Here is a 21,667-nt window from a genome sequence, read left to right as displayed (position 1 = left end):
TGTGTTCGTGGTGCAGCATTTCCATATTATTGTTCTCACTTCCAAAGTAGGAGGATTGAAGAGCGAGCTGCAGGCTACTGGATGCAAACAAACCTCCACACTGACCGGTCTGTGCTGTGGCCAATGAGAAGCTGGTTCCACCTTAATGAGTGCTCACTGGGACTTTGTGGCCTTTTGACTTTACAGTAAAAGGAGATTATTGATTATCATGCTCATCATGTGACACAGGAATCAATCATATGATCAATCTTGCATGCGGTAATTTAATAAATGTTCCAATATCCATCTGATATACAGTAGGCTACAGTATCTAATACATACAGTAGGTGTATTAGTTATCCAATCCAATGCCCTTTGTCAGACCTCTTAGGATGCAGCTTGGAGAGTGGGAGTGACAGGAAACACGATTTACCTAACCCAAGCCGACAGATGGTTGTTACACAGAGCCATCCGACACTCGCTTGGAAAAGGGTAGACACTTTAAAAAAACTGAGTGGCAGATGATTGGATGAACCATCTGTCAATCAAACTCTTAGCAAAGCGAGCTGGAAGAAAAACTAAAACATATTTATCTTTGATCAAAGTCTTCGGCGTTGTTCTTTTCTCTTCTTTCAAGGAATTCATTCACTCCAGTTCTGATAACTGATGCTATCATAGCATCACGCTAACCTCCATTGTTGTTTTGAACCTCCACATGCCGGCTGCACACACCTAAGCCACGCCCCTAGCTGCCAGTAGGGCGCTGATTGGTCCGTGCTCTGGTTGACCGAACACAAACACTTTCTGATCCAGCAATTCTCTAGTGATCTCGCAGCATCACGAGAATCCAACTGCCTTGCAAAGTAAGGACTTAGCCATGATCTGAATAATGGGTATTAGACCTTTAGAGCACAATGAAAAAGAATCAAAAGTATTTTATGTTGTATTAATTTGTGGCATGTTTGGTGAATCATTCTAACTTGCAGTGGCGAGGAAACCAATTTTAGTCATAATATTAATTCAATATGCTCAATACAACAAAAAAAAAGGAAATCAAGGTCAATTAACTATCCATATATTGCAAAAAACAGTTACCAATATTGTTCTCACATTTTTGGTTTTGATTGTGTTCAGTTCTGCATTTTAATTGAAGAAGTGTGAATCGAATGGAGACACAAATATAAATGTTGTTGCTTTGCTTTGCTTTCTTATTTTTATAAGTGAAATTAAAAAAAAGAGAGGTTGAAAAGCAGGCACCTCTTGATACAGATGATTAAAGATGGTGCAATCATTTACCTGCAGCCTGAAATTCCTTTCATCTTGGTCTTATGTGTAGCCTCAGAAAAAAAGTCCTCACCTCATTATGAGAAGGGGCTTTTAGCTATGCTAATAAGGTTATTTGCATGCAAACCACTTGTCCTTGGAGAATTACTAAAATACTCCACTGTACTGTAGTTTTACCACGATGCATTTTACTTGAGACTCTAATCTCATTTTTAAAAGCAGAAAGGAACACAATCAAACTGGAATCTGTAATATCCGAACAAACATTAGCATAAATACAAAGAAAACAAGAATTGCTGTCAGATTGTAGCACATTGTCAGCAGTAAGAGAGACGGCAATGCATCTCGCAAACTGTCCCACCCGGGGGAATTCCCTGTGTCTTCATTATGGCTGTTGGGCATATTTCAATATGAGAAGGGCGTTCTTTAAGAAGTTCAGTGTGAAATAATAATCTGGAAAGGTTATAGATTTAAAGTCAAGCATAAAAATGTAATTGGAAATTGATAAGGACGAGTCAGAGGAAGCCTTTGAGTGAGAAGTCCGTGGGAAGTGGAAAACGCATGTTTAGCATCATGTTGACAATGATGAGGTAGCGGATTGACTTTTATTAAAAATCAGCACGTTTCCCTCCACTGAGCTGCTGAAGTGTGAAGTTACCTTGTGCAGATTTAACCTCGTGAGGCCGCAACAAATTCGGAGCATTCCAATTTGTTTATCGCTGACTCTAGCTTGTGATCATTTAATTAATTTCTCCCCCATGACCGTCTCAGCGGCGGGTTTGTCAAATGTCCTACTGTACTGAACGCAGCACGAGACGCAACGTGTGTTGAGTGTTCATGGCTGAGTGGCGCTCTGCTCTTTGTGACTGGATCTCCATCTAAATGGGAACACGCTCAGCCGAGTGGTGACCACACCAGGAGCGCCCGGCCGCCCACTTGTGCTTTGTGTGTTTGCATTTCAACAACAGCGCCAATAGCTGCTCTACAGAACTGACAACACACCAGAAGGCCTCCATCATTGGCCTCTGTAAATGCTTTCTTTCAAGAACATCAATGCTATCTATACTACCGTTCAAAAGTTTGGGATCACCCAGACAATTTGGTGTCTTCCATGAAAAATCACACTTTTATTTATCAAATGAATATAAAATATAGTCAAGACATTGACAAGGTTAGAAATAATGATTAATATTTGAAATATTAATTTTGTTCTACAAACTTCAAGCTCAAAGGAAGGCCAGTTGTATAGCTTATATCACCAGCATAACTGTTTTCAGCTGTGCTAACATAATTGCACGGGTTTTCTAATCAGACATTAGTCTTCTAAGGCGATTAGCAAACACAATGTACCATAAGAACACTGGAGTGATAGTTGATGGAAATGGGCCTTTATACACCTATGGAGATATTTCATTAGAAACCAGACACTTCCACCTAGAATAGTCATTTACCACATTAACAATGTAGAGAGTGTATTTCTGATTAATTTAATGTTATCTTTATTGAAAGAACAGTGCTTTTCTTTGAAAAATAAAGTCATTTCTAAGTGATCCCAAACTTTTGAACGGTAGTGTATGTGTTGTTTAACAACACATAGATAGCAAGGTTAATTCATAACCGTGTTTCTGAATAGTGTATCACACAGGTGTCAAACACAAGGCCCTGAATCTGGCCCACCACATCATTTTATGTGTCCCCCTGGTGGCTCGAAAGACATGTGATCACCTTTTCTTAAAGAAATGTAAGAAAAATATCCCGTGCTTTTATTTTGAAGGTTTTTTAAATTGAATGGATTTACGTGATAGTATTAAAGACATTTTATTATGTACATTATTTCTACACTCAAATAAACAATAATCAAATGCAAAGTGAGTTATTTAACAATATGCTGGAGTAGTTTATACTGAAATATCCTGTGCTTTTATTTTGAAGGTTTCAAATTAAATGGATTTATGTTATATTAGAGAAATGTTCATATGTACAATATTTCTACGTTTCAGTTACACCAGCGCTTTAAGAGGCAGCCATGATGCTGATGTGGCCAACGGTGAAAATGAGTTTGACACCCCTGGTGTATCACAAGGATCAGTATTTCATGTTTCATTAGGCTATAAATAATCAGAGCTTTAGGTTTAGTTTTTAGGACAAACGGGACATGATTTTGGTATCGAGACAACTGCTTCTATTATAGTTGTCTCAAATTGTGGGACGTCTGTTCAGCCAATATTAACCAGCGGCAACTCCAATTCCCTCAGAGCATTTTGCTGAAAGGAAGCTCAATAAAATATACCTTGCAGTAGCTGCGGCTGTACAACAGTTTACCCTAGACAGACTGGTTCAATAGCATCCTGGTAGTCGGTCATCAGCCTGCCCCGATCTATTGGAACCTTTCATTGAAATAGTGTTGCAACTGTCACAAATTCACATTACTGCCGGTATGAATAGTTTGGATTAGTTTTCCTGTCGTTTATTCATGAAGCCCCCAGTCTGTACAGGCCTTAAAGATGTCCACAACAATGCTGAAACGTCCTCCACCGAGCTTCAGATTCATACCTCATCTATCTTGTGGGCTGGGTCCAATCAAGAAGAGCGGGAGAATAAATGATACCAGCATGAATTGTAAGTGCGGGCTGCTGGGGAGTGGAGGAGAGAGGGCTGCTGGCTCAGGTTAATGAGGTGGTCTGGGAGTGTGGACCGGATCCTGACTGCACTGTGTGGGAAACTTGTGTGTGTGTGTGTGTGGTGGGACCACTGGTGAGACTTTCCTCGCCTCCGGCTGTGTGTGTGTGTCTGGATGAATGTGCGCTAGACATGTGTGTGTGTTTTTGATGTTGCCCTCAGGATGACACGAGTTGAGGCTTTGCACTCTGTGTTTAATGTTGGCATTCGTGCATAAATATACATGCTTCTGTTTACATGCATACCCATTCCCATGTGTGTGTGTGTGTGAATGTGTGTGTGTGTCTGTCGGTGTGTGTGGTAGTGTGTTTGCTCTCTGATCTGTGTGTTTTTCGATTTCTGTGTTGTGTCGGACCACAGAATGTGTACTCAAGGCCCCCCCCCCCTCCCCCCTGCCCCAATCTCATTACCAACGCGCCCTTCCCTCCACCATTTTACCCGACGCCATCAAGGCCTCTCCTCCCGGTGTTTGCATTGTAAATCAGGCCTGACAATAAGGCCATGATTAGATCCTACTCGTATTCAGAAACACCTGATTTATTTATTCATCTTCCCCTCTCACATGGGCTTCGAGATGCATAATGTCTGACCAAGGTGACACAGCCCACTTCCAAATGTTATTCATTGCATTCGCAGGTCAACCTCTTAACCAACAAACTCAAACAGGGCAGATTAAATGAGATTTTGATAGGGGGATGATACCCCCCCCCCCTCCCTTTTCATGCGTGTACATGTGATACCAGATCTGGGATCAGAATGGGTGCTGCAATCCGTCACGGCTTCAACATGGGGAGAGTGAATCTCGCCTCGGGTGGAAGCGCTGTGATGAGATAATATTTATGAAAAAGCTTCAGGATTCTGAGAAGCCTTCGCTTGTTGTTTGGGATTTTAAGAAATTTGCATTGTGGGTAATGGACACATTTTTCTCATAATTACAGTCGGTCTTTGTGAAATTATTTCACACTTTTTATTCCCCGAGCTGTGGTTATAGAGAGCAAATGGACTATTGCGTGTGAGGGAGAGGCTTTTAGCAGTAAGCTAAAAAGTATGAAGATTTGGAGGAAGATCAAAGATACAAAGTAAACAAATGTTAAATATCAAAAGGATTTAAAAAATACAAATGAACCATTAATTCAAACAACTTAAAACAAACAAAACAAATCTAAAACACAGAAAGTGGGCATTTCCTGCATTCCGGTTAGGCACCAATTTATGGTGGAAATATCTTGATTTATGGAAAGCAAAATCAAATATAAAAGGTGACAAAATATTGGAACATCATGGAATTTAATCAGTAAGGGCATTATGTAATACTTTCAAGTATTTATTCTGTCGTAACTGTTCTCATATGATATTATCTCTGCTGAGTCAACACACATGAAGACACAGTTTCAAAAAGATTTCATAACTTTCTGCACTTTAAATACACATCTCATATTTCTCTGTTCTCTAAGAAGTCATCATATTTTGAGGTAAAAAAAATCAGTCATAAAGAAATTATTGAATGTGAATAAAGTTGTAATATTTCCAAAATAAAAACGAGCCCCTCCCCTGCAGTCACATTATCGCTCTGCCGTCACGTTCGTATTCCCTTCGGACCGTCTGACAGGCACAGAGACCGTTTGGGATCGTGGTCTCCGGGTGACACAGCGTTTCATCCCTCCATTGTCCACACATGTAACTTCACCACCTCCCATAAGGAGCAGCTCACAGCTTTTCAATGTCACCCTGAGTCTGGAGACAGGTGTCTCTCAGCTCGGGGCGTAGAGACAGAGCTGCCGCTCAATGCTGTTATATTGTTACGACTTCCTGCTCCAGATCGACAGCGGCTCTGATACTCCGTCGTAGTTGACAGAATAATGCCCTTTGGTTTATCTCATTCTAGCACTAATTGTCAGCTGTATTAGAGCATAATTATTGCTAGGAACAATTCAGTAGTCGCTGGATAATGATAGGGACACGTCCCAAACAGGACACACGAAACTTGAATGAATAAATCAAAGAAAGGAAACACAGTGAGCCGGGCATATTATGACACAACCAACATTCACGTACACTTTGATCCAGACTGAAATATGACACATGAGTCTGTATAATCGATCAGGGTTCCCAGACAAAGAACACTCATCATCCCCGGACTTCTCTTGAAGCGTCACCATGTTTGAGAGGGATGTTTTGGGATTGCCGTGAGATTTGAAGCAAGACAATAATGTTAGATAACTCTGCTTGTTTCCCGATGTTTCGTCTGGCACCATCACCAGGGCACCGGTTGGTTGTTTAAATATGTTTGGTTTATGACCAAATACCAATGCAAAACTAATTACCCTACCAACGAACTCAGCTGTGTGACAATGGCAACCATGAGTACAAAGTACCCGGTGCCCGGTGGCAATCGGAGGGTTGATGAAAATAAGGAACTGCTTGGTTGTGCGGAGGCCAACAACCACAAGGCGGTACTTCTAGTTATATGTTCATTCTGGCATGCAGGGTCTGAAACCCTCCTCATGCAACATGCCCTGCAGTCTCAGAGTTGAGCTGTGTCCAAGAGTGCTTTACAAACCAGAACATGATTGAGAGACATCAAACAGCCAGCACACCAACATGGGATTATTTTCAGTTTCCTGAACGAGGCCTGGATCTACCTGTGTGTCCTAGTCCACCCCGGCACCTCCTGCTCACCGCTTCATTAGTCTGATTTCACGATGTGTTGATAATTCCCCATGAAGGAGGGTCACATCTTTGTGTAGCAGTCTGCTTTTAATGATGTGGTGCTAAAAAACCCTCCCGGGTCACTGGGTGGTTCCCCCTGGCGCTCTGTGTGTGTGTTGACAGTAAGTCACAAGGAGGGTCAGCTCTCTCTCATAGCAGGAAGCATTCCCATTCCACGCCTGGTAGAAGTTCAACACCGAACAATGAATTCACCCTCAAACCAAAGTAGACGAGGAAAAGCTTTGGACACGGTGGAAGTGTGGAGGCCAGAGGCAGTGATCACATCATACGTGACCAGATATGGATTTGCATTCTACCGCCGGTGGTAAAGGGAGTGAAACGCCACTGACTAACCTGACATCAATACAGCAGCGGGCCATTCCATGCCTGAGAATCGTGGGAAAATTTAATGCAGAATAGACAGAGAATCCGATGAAAGGGTACCACTGCCTCCAATCCAAAGTCGCACAACCCTTTGATGTTTGTTGGAATAATTTTATGCCTACTTCTCATTTTCCATTTTATGCTTGCTTTTGAATTTTGATTGCGACTACAGGCACTTTTCAATTTATATGCATTATGAACTCTGTAATAATTCAAAAGGCTTTTGTTGAGGAACAAACATGTCATGTGTCCCCAAAATGAATTTCCTCACTTATTGTGTGAGCGTACGGTGTCGGCGAGTCCAGAGCGAGCGGCTGCCAGGCGATTAGACTTTCAGTTTCACGGGGCCGGATTTTTATTTTTCTGCGCGTTTAATTTCACCGTTGAAATTACGAGTCTTGTCTGTTGCTGTTTTTTCAGTGTTCTTCTATGTACATTCACGCTTCAGCAGCCGCTGCACGGCGTGTGTTTGTGCTCATATTATGTCCCCGCGTGTGCGTACAGTATTTATGGACGCACGATTGCCTGCTCAAATTTGGCGTTTGGTGGCCCGTTCCTTGGAGGGCCGGGCAAAATTTGAGAGGCTGCCTAAAATACAGTGCAGTAATTGGAATTGCTTTATCTTCAGTCTCATCAATTAATGTGCAATTTTCCATTTAATCACTAACACGCTCGCTGCATTTGCAATTAAAATGAGGGCTGATAACAGAGAAGATGCCTCTCAGCTGATACCAGTTGGAATGAGAACAGAAACCAGGAGACGCAATCAGTACACCAAAAGGACTTGCGGAGACATGCACATGGCACACAAACAAGCGTGAACACACACAGTGCAAACAGGCGCGCACGCACACACAGATACACTCTCTCACTCACACACACACACACACACGTGTGTGTATGCAGCATGCACGGACAGTATGGTGTGATAAAAGATGCAGATTTGCAGCTGAAACTCTAATTTACAACTTGCTAATGATGAAACTGAACCAGCATTGAACATCAACGTGTTGGGGGCCGCGGTGGGTTCAGGTGCCACTCAAAGCGAGAAGCAGCCTCAGCCAGTTGACTCAGTGGCCGGGGTCTCGGTGGCCCGGGTCTCAGTGGGCGGGGTCTCAGTGGACGGGGTCTCAGACGACGGGGTCTCAGACGACGGGGTCTCAGTGGACGGGGTCTCAGTGGGAGGAACAAAGAGAGGGATGTTTGCTTCTCATCGGCAGCAGGAACCTGAACTACTCAAACACAGTCTTGTTGTTCGAGGAGCTCTGGCCTCAACACGCAGTGAGGAGCAGGAGGTTTTTATTTTTTCAGGCAGGATCCACAATCATAATTTGTCAGTTACCTTTCCATCTCCACATGAATCACTCTTCACATTAGATTAGAATTAGATCCACCACACAGCACTTTTATAGGTGATAGTCCTGTTCCTCCTATTTCCTTTTTCAATTTTCATGACAACAACATTATGACTGGTGTGTTAACTGCATGGCAAATTATTTAGAGCACACAAGGCCAAAAACGACTGGGTGCTGACAATCAATGTAGCTTTTAAAAGTCTCTTTTTACTTGACAGATAAAACGCAGCAATGAGGATCAGCTTGAATGGAATATTCTGTGGTACACAAAATCCGTCAGCATATCGACAACCACGGCTATCCTCGACAAAAGAAATTCTTCGTCTACGAACACTCGTCCACGGTGTGCTTGATTAATCGATGAGTTGATTTGAATCGACAGTTCTGTAAAATCCCTTAAAAGCACCACATTAAAGTTTCGCCCCACCGACGGCGGCCTTTTCTAAACGGGTTAATCCATCTTTGCTCCTCGCTCGTCACAGACTCTGGCCGCTTGGAGGAGAGACGGAGAGTTCATTGCATTCGGGGAGATTTTAATATAGCAGCGGCGCTAATCATTTAGCAGCAGTGCTATATGCCGCTGTATGCAGGGGAAACACTGGAGCCGTAGAACATTGTAATGATCTCTGTGGAGAGACATTTGTATCCTTCATGATCTATATCGTCATATTGCACGCCACTGAGTAGTCCTGTTCGTTTCTGCCACGAGTCAAACACACACACACACACATTGCTGTGTCTGTGGTATTCGTGTAGTGAGTACTTTATAGTGTTTTTCTGACATCCTTGAATGGCTATTGTTGTCTTACTAAAGTTCTCTTTCATCAGTCCATAACCCAGTTGTCACACACTCCAAATCCTGGGCTTTCGCGGTCCGGCCGATTTACTGCGCATCTTTATTTCCTGAAGCGGTAGCTCTGAACCGTTGCTGGCTGTTGCGGTTGCATTTCACTGGTTCACAGTGGAGCGCGTCCCTCCTCGTCAATACCACGCAGTCCGAGTGCACCAGTCCATTGTGCTGCCCGCCTTCCATGGCCACACAGGGCTCAATGTGGCTCCAGAAGAGATATCCCCCACAGGCCCAGGGGCTTAAGGTACCCAGCCATCATTTGGATGTCCCAGTGTACATACATATTTTATAAAAGGTTAAAACAGTTTTGATGAACAGGTTTTTATTAAGTTTACCCCTTGACATTTATAACCCCCCCCCCCCCCCACCCCTTCCCCTTAGGTTAAACAGTTAATATAGAGCACATTTCCATGCAGCATTTACACATAGGTTATATGTAGCTTCAGGATGGAACCCCTGCTGAGCTCGCCTATCCTAAGTTGGTGCCATGGCAGGGGGTCTGTGTGTGTGTGTGTGTGTGTGTAAAACATACCCCTGAACCAATTAGCTCCTTCAGTGGGGGTGGGCATGATGGTTACAGCGGTGTTCCACAGGGTACTGCCCTCAGCCCTGTGGGGTCCCGGCCAATAGCAATTAGGCCGCCAACAAGAGCCCTAATTAGCCCTCTTGATTGGCTCGGTTGTGGCGCAACAACAACATCAGCAGCCAACAAATAGTGCCGACCAAGGTGACTCCACCAACACGCGTTGCTCTAAAGCCAGCTGTACTGCAATTAGTAAACAAGCATGCCGGTCGGTAATTGGTAAACAAGTGGCCGGGGTTGTTTGCGGCGTCATTACGAACCCGCTGTTTTGTAAAGTATTTCTGTAAAAAAGGACTGCGGCATTGTGAGATCAGTATCAATGCATCATCCCGGCTGACTGCCGGCTCCATGCAACACATGCAGAGGAGACGGAGCAGAGAAATGCATGAGTAAAGGGACAAGGGGGAAGAGAAGAGTGACACTTATTATTTAATCACAGCAGCACCTGGTGGCTGCTGCTGTAAAAGACTTCTCTGGATTTATGTTGCCCTTCTTTTTGTCTCTTCCCCAGTCTAAATGTGAAGCTATCCCATGATGCAACATGAGTCCCCAGCACCTGCAGTGACAATGATGGCCACCCAGAGCGTTCCTCCACCATCGTACCAGGAGAGCCAACAGGTCAGAGGCTTTATCCCAATGTTTCCCTCATGGTGAATGTGAAAGGCTCAGAGAGGCTACATTTCTCAGGGTCTCACTGGGAGGAATGGGGCCCAACACAAATATAGGGGTTTCTGTCAAAGTTAGAACAATTTGGATTTTTAGGGTCACATTTTGTGGGTTATTTATGCTCTTTATACTTGGTTGAAAACAGGTGATTTCATATATGTGGTTCTCCAGTCAGACTTAAGCTAAAAGTCAGAATAATTATCTGCTGACAAACTATTAATTTCCCATTAAGTTTCCCCCTAAGCTTTAAAATGAATTATTGTTCATTTAGTCAGGATTATTTATTTGCTAATTAAAAATAACAAGTTTTCCGGTGATCATGTAAAGTTAATGCTCCTTCCAACTAACAATCAAATAGTAATCAGTAAATTCTACAAATATCCCTGTAAGTCTAGGAATGTGTTAATGGTAGATATTCCATTGCATATACATACTATATTGACTCTGTGATAGTATTTAAGTGCTATTTAGAGCAGGACATATAAGTATGATAATATCTCTGTATGACTCCCATGTCTATAATGTATTATACACATACTTACAATGTGTCAAGATCTGCTCTATGATTATACTTCTAAGCACTAATTTATAATATCTTCAACACAATATCATGAACACATTATTAAGCATTCTATAATGACTAATAAGGTCAAGTGTTATAATAATTCACTGCTGGTCAGAATCCCAGTGTATTGTAATTACCATTCTTAGTAACAGAACATGATATTATAATCGCCATTATAATTCATTATTTGTGAAAATGTGATTATTTGTATTACTCTAAGTGGTCATTGTATGCTTTGAGTCAAATAAGAACATATTTTACAACGCTTTAATTATGTGCTTTTCATTTACACAGTCCTATAAGCACGTATTAAGCATGTTTATAATTTGTTATAGACAACTCACAGTTGACCCTGTGGTTGTGTTGACTCAGTAGTCACAGACACACATGCTTATATGTGTAATTTTGATAATGTTAATAAACCTCCTTTTTTATGCCAAATAGTAATCTGCTGACAGATCTAAATTCAGCATGCCATCTAATGTAACCGATGTTTTCAATCAGTTTTAACTCAGACCAACACACTGTTATAACACTGTAATACAGTGAGATCTCAAACGGGCATCTCCAGGAATATTAAAATGATTTTCATCAGGTTGAATTGCATTTCATAATTAAGACAAGAGCGATACATACTGTATGTCAAAGTGTGAGGGTAAGAGGTCAAGCCCTATCCTGCCTTGTTCAACACAACACCTGATACCACCAACAGGTCATTTTAATTAACCGAGCCCGAACTGATTGTGTGTGTGTGTGTGTGTGTGTGGGGGGGGGGTTCACCCAACCGTCTAAACCCTCCTCTTCGTCCACACCACCTCTGTCTCCTTTCGCCCGGAGGATTAGTGCCGTGGGAGAGCTCCCGAGCTGCTGTCTGCACGCTCGGCAAATGCAAATGAGAGCTAGTTAAGTGTGAAGAAGCTAATTTATTTCCCATTTGGTGCTGGGATTAAGACTTGAAGCTTCCTCCTACCCCACCCCGAAAAAAGAAAACGGGGCTGGGGGTTGTTAGACTCATTTCCTCAGAGAGAACGACTGAGAGACGAAAGAGGGGTGGAGAGGGATGAAGAAGACAATGGATTGTGTTCATAAAGCATGTCACCCAACAAATAACACCAAAAGAGCAGATTCTCCAATGATAGATGAAGGGTACTGTAGTTCTCCAGAGCAAAAGGAACTACAGTGTGTGTGCAGTAGGTTCCAGTTGTGAACATATTGCTAATTGATAATTTATCATCCAACAGGAATCTATAGAAGACCTGAGCATGCCTTGTTCAATTACTGGATCTACTCCATCTCATTCATGTTGCTTAACAGATTCATTACGAGGCTACCGATCTGTCAGGCAACAATGATTTACTCCAGCTACACCCTCATTCCTAGTCCGTCAGCGTCAGATGCATGTAGCACCTCACTGCTTTTGAAAAGTGATTACAAAATGACTTCGAGCTCACAAGCAGCTGCTCGACCACGACGAGAAGTAGAAGAAGTCCATGTTGAGGTTCTTTATCGTTGATAAACTTGCTATTTCGGTCATGTGGTTTTCCGTTTTGACTTGATTGACAGGGAGAGCAGGTTCGGCCTTCTATAAAGGTGCGTTCACACCAAAAGTGAAACTATTTTTCGCGTCGCCCAAAACGCGTGAGTTTACTCGCTCGACCATTCGCCATGTTCAAGCCATGAGGGGCTTATCTCTGTGTCTCGTCTCCGTAAAGACCGTTATCATCGCCTTCATCCACCATGAAGAACTAACCACTAGTTCTGCTTTATATTTGTCGTGGACATCCCACACACTAACGCCCTCGTGTTTGGGTTCGTGACATCACCCGTACACTGTAAAATGTAATAAGTTAACTTTTCTTGAAAAAGGTGAGGAAACCGATTGCCTAAAAATTTCTAAGTAAAGTAGCTCAATAATTTTAAGTTCTTAAAACTAAAAATAAATGAGTTTCGGCAACTGATGTAATTGGAGTAAACATAAGTTAAGTCAACTCATAATATGTCAGTTCAGACAACTTCAAAGATACGAGTGAAGGTAACTTAAAAATCTTTAAGTATGTAATAAGTTGACTTTACTTGAAAAAGGTGAGGAAACCGATTGCCTCAACATTTCTAAGTAAAGTAGCTCAATAATTTTAAGTTCTTAAAGCTAAAATAAACTAAGTTTAGGCAACTCATGTAATTGCAGTAAACATTAGTATAGTTAACTTAACAATTATTAGTTAGGTTAACTTAAAAAAGACAACTTAAAAGATCCAAGTTATATTAAGTAAACAGTACTAATAAGAACTAGTTAACTTTACAAGTCAATGAGATCCCATTACTTAGAAATGGTGAGGAAACCGATTGCCTTAAAATGATCAAGTAAGCTGAACTAAAAACTGTAAGTTGTTGAAACAAAAGAAGGAGAACAGTTACAATGGAAGACAAAGTTTATTTAGAAGAAAAATACATGTTTTAAAACTCAAACAACGTGCTTAAAATGCTGAACATGTTGCCAGATTAGGTTTTGTAACACAGAAATATGATGAACACAGCGTTTTCGGCATTTGCTAAATTTCACGACAGAAAAACAACAAAAACAGACATTTTCTAAAAAAGAGTTCTATTGGAGATAGAAGGGTGAAGTTCTCGGGCCTGACTGCACATCATGAACACTTTTTAAAGTAAAGCTTACTTGAGATAATAAGTTTAATAACTTTACTCATCAAAAAGTGTTCTTTACTAAGTTTCTTAAAGTAAGGTCAACAAAGTAAGCAGAAATGAGTAAAGCTCACTAATTTTACTATTACATTTTACAGTGTAGGCTCACTCAGCTCGGTCACTTTCACCGATGAAGTTACTGTTATGCCTGAAAGACTACCGCTTCCAGTGCGATGAGAGCGGAATTCAAGAGCCGATTGGCCCGTGTTGGGAGATGACCGCCTCAAAGTTGAAATATTTCAACTCGGGGCGAAAATTGTGCCGCTAGAAACGCGTCGCCCACATCGCATCGCCCCAAACGCCCCAAACACGCCGCCCGGGAAAATATCGCGTCTATCGCAGCCACACGCGTCTGTACGTTGACTTTTCATGGGATTCAGTCGCGCGAAAAAATAGTTTCGCTTTTGGTGTGAACGCACCTTTAGGAGCAGGAAACCAAAGTATCTATTTCATAATGTGCAATGAATTCCCATGTTTACTAGTAGGTGGCGAAAAGGCCGATTCTTCTGAGCTTTTACCCCGTGAATAAATGCCTCACCGCTGTGCTCGATTAAACATTTTTACAAATGGCAAACTTTATTACTCTCAACCTTGACAAAGGCAGCGAAGAACAGATCCACTATTTTTCACAATAAAAGCCATCGACAGATGCACTACACCTCCTAACTTTTTAATTCAACTGGAACATTTGACTCAAAGGAGACAACATATCTGACCCGAGCTGAGCCCGTTCAGCTCGGACTGTCAGCTGCTACCTTGGGTCAAGAGGATCCTGGGAGTTGGTCCTCCGTCTGCGCATCTATTCAAACCTTAAATAGAAAAAATGCTGCAACTGTTTTAATCTGAGATAATCCCTTACAAGTATTTTGCTCATGTTCATGTTGTTTACTCGTCACGTCCCTGGTGTGTAAAAGTCTTTAAGCTAAAGAACCAACAGTAACAAAAGTACACAGTAGTTTGAATGCAACGTTCATTTTGTCGTGGTTTTCTGTGTCCGCAGATGACGGGCACCACTCAGCAGAACGCCAAGACCCCACAGGTCCATATCCCAGCAGCCTCTGCAGCAGGAAATACCTCTGTCAGCGTGACCCTTGACCCCCAGGCCCAGCTTGAGTCTGACAAGAGGGCGGTTTACAGGTTGGTTCAATCTCTCCTGGGTTCATGTGTCATCATCCTTCTGTCCTTGGTGAATGAGGATATGCCTCTTGGTGAATAGATGTGACTGCCCTTCTTCAACTCTTCTCTTTGAAATGATTATTGCATTTTCTCTCTCGCCTCCTACAAAAGACTGCACTAAATTGTCTTGATGTGCTACTCGCTGATGAGGGCCACAAGCACTGTTGTTGTCTTTAATTAATAAGTTACCTTAAACAAGCCATGACTGAAACGCTTTGAAAAACGTGAAGTGCCTCCTTCAATTTTCACTTAGTGTCGTTCATAAAGCAAAGAGCACCTTCAGTGAAGGCGTTCACTCATCAAAGGGGAGCAGAAGCACTCGCAATTTACTTTCTTTGAATTTAATCATTTGACTTTGAAGTAAGCGTTTGAAATGTTGGCAGAAGTCGAGCCGTTTCTCTGGCTCCTGCATAGCGTGCACTTGTGACTGATCATTAGGAAGAGACAGTAAAGACTTGAATGAATGCTCTCTCAATGCTTTCCAGTCACTCAGTGCGTTTACATGATGGTATAATTCGAATCTTGCTTTAGTCGGACTATGCTATCTTTTGGGGCATCTGCTATTATCCCAATATACATGGCAGTGAGTAATTCGAATCATTGGCCGAAACCATGTCATATCCGATACGATAGGTGGCGCTGTTTTCATTACAACTCGTGGTGATACAGCCATTTCTGCTTGACCTCTTCACCACTACCAACAACAACCAACAACAACGTCAACATTTCGAGAAAGATGGCAAACAGAGAGCAAGGCGAAACTACATCCCTCTACTGTTCTTGCATGATGTTAATAGTGACATTATCGTCTCTTTCAACTCTTTCGACTTCCGGGTCACGACATGGGAGGGAGGGAGGGGCGAGGAGGGCGGCGGGATCTCAAGCATGCGCAAAGACGCAAAGTCCAGTTCCTAATCCAATTCACCGTTAAATGCCGCGATAGTCGAATTATCAACCGGATCGGATTGAGTTATCCAGGGGTGTTAATCGGATCGTAGTCGGACCGCACATAGTCGAACAAAGGTGTTTACATGAAACGGATAATTCGATTTCAGTCCGACTAAGCCACTTATTCGAATGCATGGAAACACGGTCATTGTTTTGAGCATCACGTCGTCACTCCTAACTGCTTGGTCAGGGGCCCGACACTTCAAACTATGACGCTCTGTGTCTATTTCCTCTTGTTACATGCATACTGCTTTTCAAAATAAATGTCCATCTTCATAGGAAACTGCTTGCTTGGATTTAGGAAAAGATTGTGATTTGGGTTCAAATAAGGATGTTTGTTCTGTTGCGTAACATTGCGTGACTTAGATAAACTAAATAAGCTACGCTACATACATTACACATTTACGCGAAGAAATGTTCATCTGGGAAGCAGCGTTGTTTTGTGAAATGTACTTAAATTGTAAAACACAATTTATTTTTTCTTTCACGCCAAAAGTCATTTTCAAAGGTAAGCATCAATCTCCAAGTGGCAGACTTTATTTTGGAAGTAAACTACTAGTTTGCTAAAACTTTTTGGTCAAGTCCAAATGTAGATATGAACCATACAGAGTGGGGCCAATGCACTTTTGTGTCAAATTTATACATTTTAACCATCTTCGTGTGGAGGCCGTGTGGAATTTTTTTAAATAATCCATTTTCATTCTCAAAGATATTCTGTCAAGGGGCAGTGTGTATGATTTATTAACATGTAGTGGTGTGGTTGCAGATTCCAACCAACTGAACATCTCTCCACTCACTTCTGTCCATGACTGTGTAACATGAGGTCATTTATCACCATAATAACACCATAGAAACACTATTTTAGTAGCAGAGGAAGTTGGCCGGCGGTACCACAGTTTTGCACTTCGAGGCTCACGTTGATGCAGTTTCACAAGCGTGTGGGAGAACTACGGTGGCCGTTAAAACGTTAAAGGCTCTCTGTTGGCTCGTTCGAAGTTAATGTTCTTCGTTTCAGGTGATTACACACTTATGTAATTTATGCTAATAGATCCCTTGAAGTGCACCACACTGCTCCTTTGTGTAAACTTTCATCTCTGAGCTAAAGCATTGTGAAATATTATCTGACAATGTTCACGCTGAGGTATAGATAGGCTTTTTTTATCCTTCTTTTTTGTCACTCTTATATTAGGTTGTTTACAGATCAGCCCACAGACATGTATTCTTTTATTTACCATGTAGAAGCCCTGGAAGGCTCCACCTTGTTGGGAGTGGGAAATCAGCAACAAAATCACTGCTGGGTGAAACTCCAAACTAGTAAAAAAAAAAAAAAAAAAAAATCACTCTCTCAGCTTATCACTAGAATATTGATGCACCTCTATAATGAGCCTGTATTATCTATTTATGAAGTAAATTATTCAAAATACAGACATTTTTAATCGAGCCGGAGTTGGCAGCAAACCAACAACTTACTGGATTTGTTAAGTGGAAGGCGGCGTGAGGCCGCGTCGGGTGCAGCCCGTCCTGTGACGGTGACACTGCACACCGGGTCGGTGCCGTCGGTCCCACCTGCGGGTGTTGGAGGAGGTGTGGGGGCCCCGTGCTCAGGCCTGAGCCGAGCTGCTGCAAAGTCCTCAGCGGCTCCTCTGAGGTGCCCGGCTACCTTTGATGTGAGCGGCCGTGTTTGGAGCAGCTCCGGGTGGGGTGGGGGTGGTGTTGAGGGGGTGTCTCAGTCCAAATCAGCCCCTCTTCCCATTCACACAAACACACATACACACACACACAGCAAGAACCGAAAGAGCTCACAGTAGCAACTAAACACAACCGGAATATTTGCAGCACCGATATAGACCTTATTATTTATAAGTTAATTTAAATACGATTTCTCGTGTTGTCTTCTAGAGGGAATACATTAATGTTAATAATGCTCATGTGCTTTATAGCATCTTGATTGGCCTCGATGAGTATGAAACAAAGAAAAATGCATTGTGTGTGCTGCATGTGTGGAGATGCTGCTCTTCTTTTCTTTTCTTCTTTTGAGATGAGGAGGAGAGATGAGATGTGTGGTGTGAGACGACATAGCATGCAGACGACCGACAGCAAAAAAAAAACTGGCTGTGGGAGGAAAATGGCCCCCATACCTCTTAAGAGGACTATTTATCACACATGTGTAACTTAGACATATGCAGCAATGCTAAATAAGAATGCATGGCAGCGCTAGGCCAAATGACCAGGTTCTCCTGTCGTTTGTATTAAAACCTTTGATGTAAACATATTAATACAGAGCTACTCGCCGTAAACATGACCTATCATCTAATAATAATCAATGTGCCCATGTGAGGGAATTAATGCAAATCGATGTCCTCATTTATTCATCCAGTGCACGTTTAACGTACTTACAAGATAAGTGATAAATGGACCTGTACTGGTGGAGATCCTCTCTGGTCTCCTGACCACTCAAAGCGCTTTACCACTGCATGACATCATTCACACCCATTCATACACTGATGGGAGGAGCTAAGGCGCCCCCTGCTCACCAGAACTAACATTTAGACACAGCTATGGGAGAAATTTGGGGTTAAGTGTCTTGCCCAAGGACACATCGACACGGGCGAGCGGAGCCGGGGATCGAACCACCGATCCTTTGTTCTGCCACTGAGCTACGATCAAGGGTTCAATCAAGAGTTCCTTGAACTCCATCGCGGTTTATTTGCACGGCTTTGCCTATTTGACTGAGAATGACAGTGTGTGAACATCATTTCACGACTATCAAGGTGGTCAGACGGCTTTACTCTTCACACGACACAACTTGCCGTCTTGTAAACGACAGTTTGAAGTTGTTGTGCTTTTGCTACGACATGACTGACACCACAAAGGTGCCATTTGCCTCCAAACAACGTTTTTCTCAATGGAAACAAGGCAGAAGTGTCCATGAGTAGCCATGCATAGCAATAGCCTCTTCCCCCTCATCTTTAATATTCCCTCTAGGTACATCAGTCATTGTGTTGTGTATTCAAGCAAACAACCAACAGCCAAGGTGCAACAACAAGTTTGGTCGGTGTTGCAAATGCAACACATCCAGTAAAGTACCTATTGCTCTCCTTGACGGGTACAGATATTTATTCTGCTAGAAGTCATGTAGTGTGACCTCGAGATATGAGTTTATGACAGTGTGTGTGGACACCTTGACAACTGAATATCCTGTATTGAAGTCCAACGCATTTCTTTCCCAATGATGTCAAAGCCCCACCCGTTGCTGTAACTCTATTAGCGTTATGTGTTTCCATCACTGTGTGACGTCTTTTTATCACATTGAGGCCGTCAGATATTTTTTTATTTCTGTTTGTCTGCAGTCCAAACAAACGAGACCCAACCATTACATTAGTGGGAAATACTTTGTGTTGGAAACAGCCAGGCTAGCTATTACCCCCTGCTCTCAGTCTTGATGCTAAGCTAGGCTAACCACGTCCTGATTCCGGGTTTGGACTTAACACACATGTACCTCACTCACAAATAAGCATTTCCCAACTATTCTTTATAAAATTATTATTGCTGTATTATTTCTGTAAAAACACTAAACCCACTGTGCTTAAAGAGCTCTTAGATACATATATATATATATATATTCTGTATATAAAATAAAAATATATATGTGCACAACATGTTTACCTTTATTTAGCTATCTTAATATACAGATGGATTTTTTATAGATCCAGGTAAATGTTGCTGAGCCGTCATAGGTCGGATATCATGCAAACCTTTTGATCAGTTAGTTAAATGATTAATTATCATACTACACCAATAATTTAGTACTAGCACTTTTACAAATCCCTTTGAACAGTCCTATTTCCTTTTATAGGCAAATATAGCTGTTTATTATCAGTGTCTTTATGTGACACAATAGGGTGCGAATGAAATAAGTTGCTTGCCGGTTAAATGGTTCTGTAGAGAACCTGCTGAGTCTGTAAATGTGTAGGATGGCCAATTAAAATGTTGTGATCAACAGTGAGGCAGCACTGAGGATTCACCAGCGTGTGCCGTTAAAATATGATTATTTGTAGCTCTTAAATGAAAATCCTTGCTGTTCCGTTCCCAGAGGAGCAAGAGCATGTTAGAACTTTTGAATGCTTTTTTTTGCCCATGCAAGGAGCTAATGACTAAACACACCTTGTTACCTTATTATAATCGCAATTAAATTTGACTTCACAAGTCACCGTCTCCTGCAGTGAGTCAAATTATGCAAAAACAACACACAAAAAACACAAAAAGCACTCTAAAAAAAAGTCTGATCTGCCAGAGTTCCTGCCTCTACACAGTGCTCATATGGGGGCTGTAGACTTTGAAAAGAGGAAAGCAGGGAGAATCAGCTCCTCTGCCATTTTTCTTTAATTATTTTGCTCAGGAAGTCTGTGTGGGCTTTAATGTTTCTCCTCACTAATTGCTAGAATGCCAAATTTATGAGGAGATGTGTGGTTTCCTCTCTCTCCCTCTCTCGTCTCTCTGCCTACTTTGTTATTAGCAGCGGAGTAAATGTGTGATGGGGTAATTAGCCTAATGAGTTGTGGCATTTACAATAAAGATCCTTCTGGATTCTGTGCATCTTATTAAAAACCCGGTGAGACTTTTGTTTTTGTAGGTTGCAAATGGAGCGTTCTCAGCTGATGGAAGCGGATTTGGGTCCGAGATGGAAACGTGCACGACATCATAAAAGTCTTTTTTGTATTAGAAATGTCCTTGTGATGCTTTGAAACAACTCGGGCTGAAAAGCTGTGTTTACCAGAATGAGCTGTTTTAAGGTCACGCTTTGAAATCTGCCGTGTGTTTAGAGTTAACTGTTCGCTTGCTTTGCGTGTAGAGAACTTAGAGAATCTGTGATCACCAGTAAGAGCAGCGTGTTTCTCAGTAGTCCTCACAGGCAGTACTCAGACCGTTACACTCCGGGGGGCCATGACGAATAAAAAACACTGAAACACAAAGTACTCACCTATGAATAGTATTACGTCTGGAGCTTTAGGAGGAGAGGATATTGCTCGTGGTTGAAGGAGGAACAGATGTGTTTCTTCACCTTTTCATAAATCCTGGGCACGACACCGCTCCATCCATCATGTGTCGGCATGACAATTTTGGGATCATATGGCGCCGCTCTACAGTGTACATCCGCTTGCTGCTGGGACGCCATGTTGTGACTTTGGCTGGATCATGTGACAGGCCGGGAGGTCACTGGCCTTAGCTTAGAAGGAAATAGGCAGCGACATCTATAGCGTGACAGGAGCGGAGGAGGAGGTTGACACACACAGGGGTTTGAGGAAATCTAAAGGGAATTTCCTTTTTTTTTTTTATGTATCGAGTTGCGGACATATTATCATTTAAAACAATTCTGTGACAGTAAGCTATGGAGGTGTTTTTGCACAGTCCTACTCCACACTGACGGAGAGCTATTACCTGAATTATCCAGAATAAAAGACACCATCTACTGTATCTGTGCATTGCATTATTTACAGGAACCTGTTAATCGAACATATTGAACGATTCTTAAAGGACACTTTTTGGTGGGTTGTGACAGACTGGATCAGGAAGTGAAGGCAAACGGAGCTCAAATGTGATTTATTCAGTGTTTTGACAGTTTCAAAGCCCCGTATGGAGCATATTACCATTCACTCCCCTCCATAGTGGGTCTTTGCTGAAAGCCTCTCTCGTGCTGGTCAGCCTGGGTGTTTTGCATTGAGACTGGATTTAAGGGTGTGTGTGTATTTGAGGGAAGGTTAACATGCCGTCACGCTGACAGTCGCAGA

At 42.2% G+C, this 21,667-nt stretch overlaps 1 protein-coding gene across 5 annotated transcripts in view; it reads left to right on the top strand.

The window, feature by feature from the left end:
- The window catches only part of pknox2 (pbx/knotted 1 homeobox 2), a 118,758-nt gene that overhangs the window by 49,107 nt on the left and 47,984 nt on the right, over window positions 1–21,667 (top strand). For all 5 annotated transcript variants that reach the window (XM_056444573.1, XM_056444528.1, XM_056444543.1 and 2 more), the window contains 2 exons: window positions 10,335–10,441; window positions 14,755–14,891. In XM_056444573.1, coding sequence (XP_056300548.1) covers window positions 10,355–10,441; window positions 14,755–14,891 — 224 coding nt within the window. In that variant the 5' untranslated portion in view covers window positions 10,335–10,354. The remainder of the gene's footprint in view (window positions 1–10,334; window positions 10,442–14,754; window positions 14,892–21,667) is intronic.

The sequence above is a fragment of the Pseudoliparis swirei genome, chromosome 3, assembly GCF_029220125.1.
Source record: "Pseudoliparis swirei isolate HS2019 ecotype Mariana Trench chromosome 3, NWPU_hadal_v1, whole genome shotgun sequence".
NCBI classification, from domain to species: Eukaryota; Metazoa; Chordata; class Actinopteri; order Perciformes; family Liparidae; genus Pseudoliparis; species Pseudoliparis swirei.
Note: the sequence above shows the minus strand (reverse complement) of the source record. Positions and strands in the feature narration are given on the sequence as shown.